Source organism: Muntiacus reevesi, chromosome 7, assembly GCF_963930625.1.
Source record: "Muntiacus reevesi chromosome 7, mMunRee1.1, whole genome shotgun sequence".
NCBI lineage: Eukaryota > Metazoa > Chordata > Mammalia > Artiodactyla > Cervidae > Muntiacus > Muntiacus reevesi.
The window spans coordinates 44400945-44415348 of NC_089255.1; the positions used below are offsets into that span (position 1 = coordinate 44400945).

Below are 14404 nucleotides of genomic sequence, written 5' to 3' on the forward strand. Positions count from 1 at the left end.
GGGGTGGGGGTGAGCGGACAGGGAGGTGAGGAGGGACGTGTCCCCCCCACCCCCATCACGGCCCCCAGCCCACTGTGAACCGTGGATGGTAAGGTTTCCGCTCTGGCTGGGAGGAAGGAAGAGGTCTGCTGCCTGGTGGGACTTCTCTCACGGTGCGTGCGTGGAAGCGGAGGACAAGGAAATACCGCTTTCTGAGTGATCTCGCCAGGCTATATCGACTGTATCAGCTCATGTACACCAATTTCCAGGTTAGGTTAGCTGACTTGTTCAAAGCCACAAAGCATGTAAGCGGAGGAGTCCATGAAAACGCCAGGTCATGCGGCTGGCTCTCGCCCCTTCTCCGGGAACCTAGGCTTTTGGAGGTGCTCGATCCGACCTGGCCGGGAGGCTTGCAGCCCTCACCCCAGGGTGCCCCGAGGGGACTCCCGGCAGGGGGGGCTCAGAGCCGGGTCTCGGGGCTCCGGGCGCGCCTCCAGCCGGCGCCTGGGACGGGGCCCGCCGCTCCGCCTTCTCGGTGGCTCTGCGGCCGGGCGCGCAGGGAGCGGAGCAGATCCGAGAGCAGCGCGCCCCGCCGGGCTCCCGGTGCCCACCGCGCTCCCACGCCCGCCGCCGCGCAGCCTCCCGCCGTGAGTAGCGCCCGTCTGCGGGCTCGACGGGCGGGATGGGGTGCTCGGTCCGGGGCTGGGCTGGAGGGGGCAAATTGCTCCGGGGCGTTAGCCGCCTACTCCCTGTCGCCGCCCCCCCGCCCCCGCCTCCCGCCGCGGGTATGGCCAGCCTTGGCCTTGGGCGCTCTGGCCGGTCCTCGACCTCCAGGACCTGGCTGCTGGACTCCTAAGGCCGCCTCTGAAGTCTGGCCTTTTGCCCAGAAAGATCGGGTGGGAAAGCGGACAGACCGGGCGCCTAGGCGGGGAGATGGGAGAGAGACTTCCATCATGTTAGGACTCCTTGACGGGGGAGAGCACCCCAGATTTCCGCGAGGAGAGGGGATCTGGGCTTCTCAGCATCCTACACTTCACTTACCTCCTTCTCTTTGTGCGAGCAGCTGATGCGAGGAGGCTGCTCCATCCGTATCCAGTCAGCTTTCTCAGTGGCAGAAGGAAGCTGTCGTCCCCGACGTCTGGAGCCTGGGATGGGGCATGGTTAGGGTGGGCAGGGGGCCAGCCAGTAGGTCTGCAGCAGGTTGGGGTTTTGACCCCAGCGTATTGTCAGCAGTTGACCTGACTCTGGGCCTAGGCATTGTGGATGGCTCATGGCATGTGTGGATCAGGCTGATCCTCACTGTAACTCTGCAAGGTGGAGGTTAGTCTTCTCACTTTGGAGAGGAGAGGTAGCCCAGAGGGGTGAGCAGGAGGCCATCCAGGTGGTGGTAGGTTAGGAGGGCGCGCTGGAAGAGAGGATGCCTAACTGCTGCCTCACTGGCAGGTGAGAAGGTCCTAAGGACAGGTGAAGAGAGCACATGCCCTTGTTTTGAGAATCCAGTGGGGGTGGCCCCTGGGTGGGGGGCAGCTGGAGGTTGCTGCTGTGTTTTCTGACATTGTGTTTCTCAACTGCTTTGTATATGGCATTCCTTGGGAGAGTCCTGGAGACAGAGGGATGCTGGCATGTTGGCCTCTTCACTATTGCTTCCGGAGTCCTGTTCTTCCCCAAACCACCCATCTCCTGAGATGTGTTTTTAGCTTCTGAAGTGGTTCCATTCAGCAGCCTTGAGAGAGGCTTGAGCAGGGGCACAGGGGTGTGTGGATGTGAGTGGGTGTGGGACAAGTTTTCCACTGGTAGGAAGGAGACCTGAACTGACCCTGACCCACTCCCTGTTCAGTTCAGTTCAGTCTCTAAGTCATGTCTGACTCTTTGCGACCCCATGGACTGCAGCACGCCAGGCTTCCCTGTCCATCACCAACTCCCGAAGCTTGCTCAAGCTGATGTCCATCGAGTCAGTGATGCCATCCAACCATCTCATCCTCTCTCGTCTCCTTCTCCTCCTACCTTCAATCTTTCCCAGCATCAGGGTCTTTTCCAATGAGTCAGCTCTTCACATCAGGTGGCCAAAGTATTGGAGTTTCAGCTTCAACATCAGTCCTTCCACTGAACACTCAGGACTGATCTCCTTTAGGATGGACTGGTTGGATCTCCTTGCAGTCCAAGGGGATCTCAAGTGTGCGCAGGAGTGTGTGGATGTGGGTGGGTGGGGGACAAGTTTCCCCCTGGCAGGATGGAGACCTGAACTGACCCCGATACCCTCCCTGAGGGCTCCCCAGTTGTTAGATGTGGGAATGAGCCAGCAGGCTGCCCAGCAGAGCTGGACCTTCACCAGGAAGATAGTCTTCTCATGTCCACTTAGGCAGGCGGCTGAACTTGTCTGAGTCCAAGCTTCCTCATCAGAGATTGGGGTGTGTCACAGCCTCCAATGTGCGGAGGTGCGCTGTGATGTCGGACGCCCCTCCCCTCTGTTGACAGCTTCCTCAGAGCCTGATTGTGATGATTCTTCATGGGAGGGGGTGTAAGGGGACAACCGTGGTCCCATTTTACTCGCGCTGGGTGAGGATCTCTGAGAGCTCAGCAGGGTGGGCTGGGTCCCCTGAGGGAGGGGGAAGGTTGTAAGTAAGCTTAGTAAGGTTGAAATTTCCTTCTGAGATAATCCTTCAGCCTTGGAGGCCCTCTCCTAGGTTGTTCCTCAGGAGGCCACTGGCCTCCCAACCCTGGAGCCACTGTTGGAGGGTTGAGGTGCTGTTGACAAAAGCCAGGGGAAGAGCAGCTGGCGTGGGCTGTGTGACTTTTAGCAAGTCCTTTCTCCTGTCTGGACCTCAGTTTCCTCTTCTTGCAAATCAAGTGGGTTTGACTAGACAGCAGTGGGCTTCAAACTCCTCCCACCCCTGAATTCTTACAGAGAACCCTCAAGTATAGTGTAGATAAAGTGGAACTTCTCTAAGTTTCCTTCCTCATGCAAGTGGCTCCTGAGTGGAGACTAAAAGTCCTCGAGGTTCCTCGAGGTCCCTTTTTGTGAGGTTCTAGAAAGTCTGTGATATGCAGATGACACCACCCTTATGGCAGAAACAAAGAAGAACTAAAGAGCCTCTTGATGAAAGTGAAAGAGGAGAGTGAAAAAGTTGGCTTAAAGCTCAGCATACAGAAAACTAAGATCGTGGCATCCGGTCCCATCACTTGATGGCAAATGGATGGGGAAACAGTGGAAACAGTGGCAGACTTTATTTCTGGGGCTCCAAAATCACAGCAGATAGTGACTGCAACCATGAAATTAAAAGACGCTTGCTCTTTGGAAGAAAATCTATGACCAACCTACACAGCATATTAGAAAGCAGAGACATTACTTTGTCAACAAAGGTCCGTCTAGTGAAGGCTATGGTTTTTCCAGTGGTCATGTATGGATGTGAGAGTTGGACTATAAAGAAAGCTGAGCACCAAAGAATAGATGTTTTTGAACTATAGTGTTGGAGAAGACTCTTGAGAGTCCCTTGGACTGCAAGGAGATCCAACCAGTCCATCCTAAAGGAGGTCAGTTCTGAGTTTTCATTGGAAGGGCTGATGTTGAAGCGGAAACTCCAATACTTTGGCCACCTGATGTGAAGAGCTGACTCATTGGAAAAGACCCTGATGCTGGGAAAGATTGAAGGCGGGAGGAGAAGGGGATGAGAGAATGAGACAGCTGGATGGCATCACTGACTCAATGGAGATGAGTTTGGGTAAACTCCAGGCGTTGGTGATGGACAGGGAAGCCTGGCATGCTGCAGTCCATGGGGTCGCAAAGAGTCGGACACGACTGAGTGACTGAACTGAACTGAATTGAAGAAGTCTGTCTTAACTTTCAGAAATGTTGCCTAGTATTAGTGCTGGGGGCAGGAATGTGAACTCTGAAGATTCCACTAAGGAGAATGCAGACGTTAAGATGGGCCTTGCTTGTGGAATGCCTGGAACCAGTGGCCTGGGCTTCTAGCCAAATGGTGTATCCGTGCCCTGTGCTGTGTGGTTTCATCTTTTGCGGGCCAGAAAGGTCCCTGTGCTTCTGGGTCCTAGGTGGTGACTAATTCCACCTGAAAATGTCTCTCCTTTAGTTTCATGTCTCTAAACTGGTAATATGCACATTCATCTTGGGAAGCAACGGTAGGAAGGGGCTTTAAGTTAATAGCTGTTTTTACCTGATGAGCTTTCTGAGCAGCAGTCTTGAGAAGGACAGCTGGGACACTGCATTTAAATCAAACATTTTGGAGTACCTGCTGTGTACCAGCTCCCACAAGGGGGTAGAGGTGAGAATGTCACAACTCTTGCCCTCATGAAGCTCCAACAGGCAGGAGGGAAGGAATTCATATTTGTTGGAACCATCCAGGGACTATTAAAAGCACTTTAGGGAGGGGGGATCGGGATGGGGAATTCTTGTAAATCCATGGCTGATTCATGTCAATGTATGACAAAAACCACTACAATATTGTAAAGTAACTAGCCTCCAACTAATAAAAATAAATGAAAAATAAAAAAATAAAAGCACTTTACATATGTTATCTCATTTGTCCCATAAAGCAGATATTAGACTCACTTTTAATTATTTAAAATTTTTCTTGCACACAAAATAAGAGTACATATATACATCAAGAAACAGCATTGGCAGCACTCAAAAAACCCCTTGTGTCCCCTTCCAGGCACAATATCTGACCCAGGCGTGACCACTATTCTAACTTCTAGCACCATGGTTTTGTTTTACTTAAAAGAGAATCACACAGTCTGTGATCTCTTGTGTCTGTTTTCTTTCATTCAACACTATGTCTGTGAGTTTCATCCATATTGTTGCAGGCAACAGTAGTTTGTTTATTCTTATTGTTATATAATAATTTCATTGTATGGCTATAACTCTATCCATTCTTCACTTGATAGCTATTTGGGTTGTTTGCAATTTTTAGATATTACTAATAGAGCTGCTGTGAACGTTCTAATGTGGACCATTTTGGAAACCATCTACATGCATTTCTCTTAAGTATGTCCATAGATACTGCCCAAGAGTTTTCCAAAGTAGTTGTCCTAGTGAATACTCTCCTAAGCAGTGTTTGAGAGTTCTCCAAATATTCCCTAACACTAGGCATTGTCTGGACTCATTCTCTTTCTTTTTTTTTTTTTTAAATATTTGGCTGTGTCGGGTCTTAGTTGTGGCACTCAAGATCTTTAGTTCTGGCATGCAGACTCTTAGTTGCAGCATGTGGGATCTAGTTCCCTGATTAGGGATGGAACCCAGGCTCCCAGCATTGGGAGTGTAGAGTCTTAGCCACCGGACCGCCAGGGAAGTCCCTGGACTCATTTTCTATGTAAGTAATTTGAAGCTCAGAAAAGTTGTACCGTGCTGTGTGTGCTAGTAGGTGGCAGAGCTGGGATTCAAACCCAGGCCTGTATGCCTGTGCAGTCTGCTTTCTTCCTCTGGGTTACACATTGACATAGATTATGATATGAACCAGACCATGGTAAACTCTAAGCCTAAACATTTGTAAAGAGGCCTCTGTGAGAATTTAAAGAGAAGAATTTTTCATCCTGTTTTGTAAGGAAAAGAGTCATGGAGGCTCATAGAGGTGGTAACATTTGAGCCTGGCTTTGCAGGAAGGGAAGAGTTTTACTTGGAGGTCTCTCCAGGTGCCCTCCCCCCATCCATCCCTTCTGCTATGAAAAGGGCCCAACTTGAGCTGGGGTGTAGCAGGGGTGAAAGTTTTGGAGGACTAGGAAAAGTCTACTTGGGGCTATAGTAGAGGATTTATGGGGGAGGGGGCTATGCCAAAATGGTGAGTTGGGGCCAAACTGGTGGGGCTAGTTTGAGCTTAGTTGGCTCCCAAGGCCCCCAGCTTCGAGTCACCCAGGATGTGAGCACAGGGCAGGGGCTCCTGGTGGAGCTGAGGAGGCGGGACAGTTTCAAATCCAGCTCAGCTCCTGATAGCAAATGCAGCTGGTCTCTAGCCAAGGAGGATCTTAGCTGTTCTTGGGACCACTCTCAGGGTATCTTCCAAAAGAATTTTTTTGAAGTTTTCTGCTTTCATCTAGCTGTGGGAAATTGTAGCTACTCCTACCTCCACCCCCATTTGATCCGGCTCAAATGGTTTGTTTGGAAGTATTTTTGCAGCAAAAAGAAGCTGATAGATAGCAGTCCTGCCACCCTCTGCCTAGTCTTAGGAACGTTGCCAGGACGGGGGTGGGGGTGAGGGGAACCGAGCTTCTGATCTGGTCAAGCCACACTTGCCAGAATCCCAGTTCCTTTTCCTCAGAAGGGAACAGAATTGGTCTCAGTGGCTGTGGGAAGCAGAAACACAATGACCTGGGGATGAGTCAAGCAACAATAGCAATAGTCATCCTTCTTATTTGCTCAGCAGTTTATGTCTTTATCACAGTGGATCCTCACCTGCATGTGTGAAGTAGGTGATATAGATGCTTTCACCCCAGGTTACAGAGAAGGGAGACTGAGTCCCAGACAGGGAGCCAGACTGCTATGGGTCTTGTGTCTGATACATACTCAGACTAGCCTAGGACTGGGGATCCTGCTCCTTTCAGGATTCTGTACTTGGCAGGCCCTGGCTGAGCAGAGTGAAGACCAAGTCAGTAGGAGGCTCTGTGATGGACAGGCAGGAGGAGATTGGCAGGTGACCCTGAGAGTAAGACGTGGGAGCCAGGCCAGTTCCACCTGGAGGTCTTCAGGGATATGTGTCCCTCGGTGGAAGGGAGAGAGGCAGGTGGCATCTTGGTACCAGAACTCTGGTTTGTAGGGGACAGAGGAAAGAGGCTGAAATATAGATATCACCTGAGAGTTAGGACAACTCCAGCCACTTGGCACTGATGAGATGTGCCTTTATGTAATGGTGCCTCCACCCAGTGTGGTGAAAACAGTATTTTGGGGCTCACAGGGACTGGGCGTGGTTGGTATCTGGTTGGCAGAAGAAAAGCTGCCAGTGCCAGACAAAATGAACTCTGAGAACCCTTTGCTAATGACTCTTGCTAATGACTCCACAGGTAGCTGTTTTTAAAATTTATTCTTATTTTTATTGGAGTATAATTGCTTTACAATGTTGTGGTAGTTTCTATTGTACAGCAAAGTGAATCAACTATATGTATACATAAACCTCCTCTTTTTTGGATTTCCTTCTCATTTAGATCACCACAGAGCATTGAGTGGAGTTCCCTGTGCTATACAGTCGGTTTTCATTAATTATTTATTTTATATATACTATCAATAATGTATATATGTCAATCCCAATCTCCCAATTAATCCCATCCCCCCCTTCCACCTTGGTAACCATGTATTTGTTGTCTACTTCTCTGCCTCTGTTTCTGCTTTGTAAATAAGATAGTCTACCATTTTTTTTTCAGATTCCACATATATGTGTTAATAGACAAAATGTGTTTTTCTGACTTCCTTCACTCTGTATGATGGTCTCTGTGTCCATCTACATCTCTAAAAATGACCCAGTTCCATTTCTTCTTATGGCTGAGTAATATTCCATTGTATATATGTATTCATGGGTAGCTGGTTTTATCTTTATGTTGTGCTTGCTGTATCCTGGGCCCTGCCCTTAGGGTGCTATCCAGCGTGGCACGTGGCTGTCCCAGGACTAGGGGGCTCCCTGGGGCAGGAGGATCCCAGGGGAGGATGCAGATGGCCTCTTCTGTGGAGTGGTGATGCCCTGCGTGGCTCAGCGTTGTCCTGAGGTTCTCACTAAGGTTCACTGGACAGGCCGAGTTAGCGCCGCACTACAGACAAGGAAACAGGCCTCCCGCTGACAGGAGATGAAGTCACAGAGCTAGTTGTGGGCAGAATTGCAGCTAGATCCTCAGGTTTCTGACTCCTGGTGCCTATTGTTATTTGTCACACCTCCTCCCCAATCTTTCCCTTAGGGCGATGAATGAAGTGCAAATCAGTTCAGACTTGAAATTGGGTGGCACAGCCCCTGAGGGAGTTGAGGTCATGATAATCCCTTACCTTTCTACTGCAATTTGTAGTTTACAAAATAATATCCTGATTTGCAGTGGTTTTTACAGTATTAACCCCTTTTACAGATGAGGAAGTTAAGACTGTGCAGGTTAAATGACTTAGGCAAAAGTGGGACTTGAACCTGAAACTTTTTTTAAATTTTTTTTTTAGCTTTATGGAATTATAATTGACATTTCACATTCTAAGATATTTAAAATGTACATCATGGTGATCTGATACACTTATATATAGTGAAAGTATTCCCCTCGTCTAGATAATTAACAAGTTTGTCACCTCGCGCACATTTACCCTTTTTTTTTTTTGGTAAGAACATTTGTTTTCCTCTTTCAGGAAGTTTCACTTATTCCGACTCAAAACTGGGCTCTTTTTTCCCTGCATCACAGATGCCTCTTTTCTTAGTAGACCTGAATTTCTTCAGAACAAATTGCCCAGTTTGCCCATGGCTCTGTTTTCTCTCAAACATGTTCAGAGCAGATCTGTCTCCTTAACAAACTTGAATTAATATAAATCAAGTGAGAATCGTACATCACTGATCACAGGTCCTGAGGAAAGGCTCGATCAAGCCTGTTTTTGGGGGATGAGGGCTGTGAGTTACCCTTTGATTTTTATCCATTTACATTGGGGCCTAGAGTCAGACTGGTCCCAATGGACACATCTGTCCTAACCTCCGGATTTCTCCTGTTTCAGGGCTGTACGCTCCAGGCCTCGATGAAGAGACCAAACATGGAGACGTTCAAGCAGCAGAAGGTGGAGGACTTTTATGACATCGGGGAGGAGCTGGGGAGGTAAGTGGCTGTGAGAGTTGTACTGATCGGTAGATCTTATAGGTCACAGGCTTGTCACAGGGCTTGTGGAAATCTTTACAAACGATCCAGAGGGTGAGTCATTGTTCTGGGCACCTCTGCAAGTAATCTTCTCTCTGGAAATAAAGACTTGCAGCAGAAGGGACTAGAATTGTTGAGTTCCATGTTTTCAGTATAACCCGACTGACAGTTATGGCCAATCTAAATGACTCTTGTTTTATGTGTTGCTTTGCTCCTAAAGCCCTCCCCAGGCTCTGGCCTGAGATCTGACCCGTTGGTTCTTTTCTGAAACCCACTTGGGATTCTCCACGGCTCTCTGGGTTTTGTTCTGAAAACTCCGGCTTGGAGCCGGAGGCTGACGAGCCCTAGCCCCCGGGCCCAGGTGTGAGCCTGGCTCTGCTGCTGTGGTCCGCTGGACCTCGGGCAGCTTCACTCTGCTGGGCTCCGTTCTTTGTCCTGAGATGGTCCCTGTTTCACGGGGCTGTTTTCCAGCCTCCTGGGATCCTCTCTTTTACTGTCCAAATAAGAATAATGAGCATTCCATTCCAGGGCAACAGGAAATCCTGTTCCTGACCCTGCATTTCTGGGTCTCTCCAGGGAGTGCTCACACCCTCCTTGATGCCTCAGGACCTTGGACTCACAGACCCCCTTCCTCCTTCAAGACAAACCAGCACTTTCTCTGTGACCCTCTCAGGCATGGACTCAGGTCTGTTTCCAAGGGCCTGCCTTGTCCCTGAGGCTTTTTGCCAGGTAAACAGAGTTTCATGGAAGGTGTGGGGGTAGTGAGAGGCATTTCTGCACAGAGAAGGAAACACCTTAAAGGAGGGGTAACAGTCACCTCTGCTCCTCTGACTCCTGACCTCTGCCACGGTGCTGGGGTCTTTCAGGACCTCAACCCCACATCTGCTACTGTCCTTTATACTTACCCCTTAAAAGAGACCCCCTATTCTTTCAGATGTAGGAAGTTTAGATTCTTGTTACAGCCTCTTCCTGAAAGGGCCTTGGGCATCACTTTCCTAGAATCAAAGACCCTTTAAAGTTCTTCCCATACAAAAAGCCATCTCTGACCAAACCCCTCCCCATGATGGAGTCTTTTGTCTTCCTTATTATGGATAACAGTTCTGAGCAGCTTTCGAAATGACACTTTTCCTGTTCCCTGGCACAGATATAAGGGGCATATCCTGACACACGGGAAGTATGCAGCAAATGGTTGTAGATATGGGCAGGATGATGCTAGAAGCCCAGTGGTCTTGTTTTGAGGAGCTCATAGGGAGGAGCTGGGTCAGGCAGCTTCTCTGTTACATCATTTGATCATGAGCCTCCACGTTGGGGTAGGTGGTCAGGTGGGCAGGTCACTGTCCCCATTTTACAGAAAAGGAAACAGAGGCACAAAGACCCAGCCCCTCCTCTTGAGAGCAGGGAGGCCAGTTGGAGTGGAGGTAAGGCTGTGTGTGCACAGGGCCTTGTAAACACAGGTCTAGGTAGCAATCTTGAAAAGATTTTGTAAAGAGATTGTAGAACACACCTTTGGACTCAGCTAAGTCAGCAGTGTTTCCAGAGTTTGCGATTATGAAATTCTTTCTGATATCTCAGCTGAGCCCTAACGTAAGAGCCTTCCTGGGGTCCACACATGTCTCTGAGATTTCAGCTCCCTGCTGGTCAGGAAGCATGCTGAGGCCCTGGCCAAGCCGGTTTGGCTCCACCCTCCCCTCCAACCCCAATGCCCCTGGTTGTCTGTGCTGTTACCTTCCAGGAGGGCCTGTGGTTGGACCATCTCCAGGGCAGGTGAACCACCCCCTCCAATGCACAGTCAAAAATTTGTTTCTTGGGGGACTTCCTTGGAAGTCAGTGATTAAGACTCTGTCTTCCAATGCAGGGGGTGTGGATTTGATCCCTGGTTGAGGAACTATGATCCCACATGCCATGCAGTAGCATGCCCCCTCCACCACCCCCAACCCCCAAAGATAATTAAAAAATAAAATAAAATTGTCTCTCTGACTCAGAAGTTAAACCTGGGTACAAGTACCAGTTTTACTATTCACTGCCTGTGTGACCTTGGGCAAGTGGCGTTACCTCTCTGAGCCTTGGTTCTCTCATCTCTCAAGTAGAGAACATACCACCTGCCTTATCAGCCCAGAATTTGAACTTCAATCTCTCCTGACTCTAGAGGATTGAATGAGATTATGACTGAAGTATGTAGCACCATCATTGTCATCTTGGGCACTACATCTGAATCACAGAGGAGGTTTAAAACAAGCACACATGTGTACATGCCAGGGATTCGGATCTAGAAGGTCTGGGGTGGGGCTCTGTCAATCCATATTTCTTGAAGTGTCCCAATTTGTGTAGACCGTACACCTGGATCCAAGATCACTTCTTTCAACTTACTTACAAAACAGAAAAAGACTCACAGACTAGGAAACGAACTTATGGTGTCTGGAGGGGAAGGGATAGTTAGGGAGTTTGGGAAGGTCATGTGCATGCTGCCAACCCAAAAAGGATAACAAACAAGGACCTACTGTATACAACAGGGAACTCTGCTCATTGTTATGTGGCAGCCTGGATGAAAGAGGGGTTTGGGGAAGAATGGATTCGTCTATATAGATGACTGAGTCGCTTTACTATTCACCTGAAACTATCACAGTATTGTTAATTGGCTATGTGAAAAGTGAAAGTGAAAGTTGCTCAGTCGTGTCCAACTCTTTGCGACCCCATGGACTATACACTCCATGGAATTTTCCAGGCCAGAATACTGGAGTGGGTAGTCATTTCCTTCTCCAGGGGATCTTCCCAACCCAGGGATCAAACCCAGGTCTCCTGCATTACAGGCAGATTTTTTATCAGCTAAACCACCAGGGAAGCCCATTAATTGGCTTTTTCCCAATACAAAATTAAAAGTTTAAAGTTTGAAGAAAATAAAAGATCATTTCTTTCAGAATGGCACTTGAGAAACATAGTAAGCTATGGAGGTGACTGGGTAAAAAGCTCTGTCTGCCTGGACCAGTGATATATCAGCTGAAAGCCTCCTGTCTGAGGCTTGATATAGGTTGTGGAGGGAATGGAAGATGCAGTGGTTCCACAAGCGAATTCCCTTCTGGCTTCTAGGTTCACTTTCTGTTGCAGTGACCACCTTTTGGCATGCCTTCCCTGTGTCATCTGTATCTCACCCGTATATGGAGCCCTGCTCCACTTCTACCCATGCCCAAGTTCTGCTTCCTTCCAGAAACCTGTCCTGACTGCTTCAGGCATGTGGACAGCAGGCAAGGTTGGGTGCGCTTGTTCTACATTCCTACAGTATGTTATGGATTCTCTAGTTGCCATTATTTGCCTGTGAGTGTGCTTCCATCCTCTTTGGCCCCAACCCTTAACCAAAAGCTACCCTAAGGCCACTTGCAGTCCAGTGAGCTTTCTGATCATAGGCTCTGGAGGTCATTCTGTTTCATCTCGTAGTGTCTTACTCAGTGATAGGCATATAGTATGTGCCCAGTAAATGTTTGAATGAGTTCTAGTTTCACCTGGCTCCCAGGGTCTCTATTCTGGTTTCGCACTGTGACATTAATCAAATTTCTCTTCTTCTCTAGCCCCCTAGTCCCATTTCCACCCCTCCTCAACTAGAAAATGCCATGTTTCTATTGGGTAGAAGGTGCTTTGATGGGCATAGGGAAGGTTGGAGGGGGAGTGAGTGCAAAGATATAGTTTATACTTTCTAGGAACTTATAGAGAGGTTGTGGAGGCACACAAACAAACAAAACAGCCCATGAGAATATCTTCCTTGGCAGGAATTCAAGAGCTGTCAGAACACAGTGCAGTGGAAAGAACTTGCAGACTATCCACATGATACTGATTTGGAACGTGGCTGCCTCTGTGGGCTAGAACAACCAGGAAAGATTTCGGGAGGTGGGAGCTTAGTGAAGAATAGGTGGGATTTGAATAGGCTGAGCAGTGAGTGTGGACTTGAGCCACCCAGAATAGACAGGAAAATGAAAGTTGTGTTTGTGGAGGTGGGTCCCCCAGAAACTGGATGACAGGTTCTGATAGGGAAGCAGTGGGCAAGCCCAGGGTAACAAGCAGGGGATGGACAAAAGTCTAAGCTGACCATTTAAGTTTTACTAGTCATTGGTATTGGTCACAGTCCGGGGAGATGGTGTTTGTCTCTAATGTGTTTAGTTTCCATTTTTGTCGCCACCTTAGTTTCCTCCTTGCAAGGTAAGAGCTTCGAGGCCAGTGTCTAAGCCACATCTTTCCTGTAGTTGTCTGATACAGAGTCAGGGATAAGTGGCTGAAAGATGAAACTGAAGGGTGTGGCTGACTTAGTCCATTACTGCCCCGTACATAATTGTTCTGAAGTAGAAAGTTTTCTGGAGGTTCATTCTGTATTCTGAGCCAGGCTGAGAGCCGCCTTTAGACAGAGGGCAAGGTTTATCCTTCTTACTGTTCACACCACTTCTAGCCTAGAGCTGGATCCATAGCAGACACTCAACAAACACAGGGGCTGGTGTAACCATAGACTGTACTCAGCCAGCACTGAGCCCTCGAGGGCTTGAGTTTGTGTTTCCAAGCCCAGAAGAAGGTAGAAATGCAGCAGCATTATTTTCATCACAGCCCTGTTCATACGACCTTCTTTGTTTTCTTGCTTGGAGGGGGCGGGGGAGGGGAATAGGGCAAGTGTGCAGAGCTGGTTGACATCCCAGCAGCTGTACAGAAAGCGCATTTGTTCTCCCCTCTCGTGTGCTAGAGTCGCTGCACATTACAGCTTCCTCCTGCACTGGTGTTAGCCTGTGGCTTCTGTCCTGCTCCTGCCTCTCCGGGAAGTGTCTGAGCCTGGTCCTGCGAACCCCAGCAGGGTATCTAGGCCCAGAGAGAGCAGATGCCAGCATTTCCCCTTGGGAGCAGCAACCGATCTCAGCTGAGGAGCTGCTGTGGAGGTTCCAAGTTGTGGTTGTTTCTTTCTCAGGACAGAGGATGAGAGAAATGCAAAGATCCATCTGTGACATCTGAGCCATCAGCCATGGACTTAGAGCAAAGCACTGGATTCAAGCCCCACTTTAGCCACCACTTTGCTGTTTGACTTTGGATGAGCTACTTACCCTCTCTGGGCCATGCAGCATTTTGATGGTGCAAGTGGAATGTGAATACAGATCTCCTTGCTCCCAGTACTTCCTCTTTCTGTTACTCCACAAAAACACTCCAGGCATTTGATATCACACTTTTGCTTTTGACTTCTTCCTGCTAGTGTCTGAGGTGCTCTTAAGAACAGGGACTTCCTTCAGAGGCCTGCTGTCAGCAATCTACCCCCAAACCATAATTCTCCTACATTTCCTTCCTATAGTTAATTTCTTTTAAGCCTCAGACTTCTTTGAGGCTACCTGACAAGTCTCTATTTTTAAAGTATAATTGATTTATAATATTGTGTTAGCTTTTCTGTACAGCAAAGTGATTCAGTTATACAAACACACATGTGGTAGTGGTTTAGATATTTAGTTGTGTCCAACTCTTTGCAACCCCTGCCAGGCTCCTCTATGCATGGGATTTTCTAGGCAAGAATACTGGACTGGGTTGCCGTTTCCTTCTGTGTGTTCCCAACCCAGGGATCGAACCTGAATCTCCAGTATTGTAGGCAGTCCCCTGCATTGCA

At 48.7% G+C, this 14404-nt stretch overlaps 1 protein-coding gene across 1 annotated transcript in view; it reads left to right on the forward strand.

The window, feature by feature from the left end:
* Nucleotides 1-230: 230 nt before the first annotated feature.
* LOC136172620 (death-associated protein kinase 2-like) overlaps nt 231-14404 on the forward strand; it is an 87104-nt gene continuing 72930 nt past the window's right edge. The window contains exons 1-3 of the mRNA XM_065942030.1: nt 231-253; nt 353-626; nt 8654-8751. Of these exons, the coding sequence (XP_065798102.1) occupies nt 231-253; nt 353-626; nt 8654-8751 (395 nt within the window). The remainder of the gene's footprint in view (nt 254-352; nt 627-8653; nt 8752-14404) is intronic.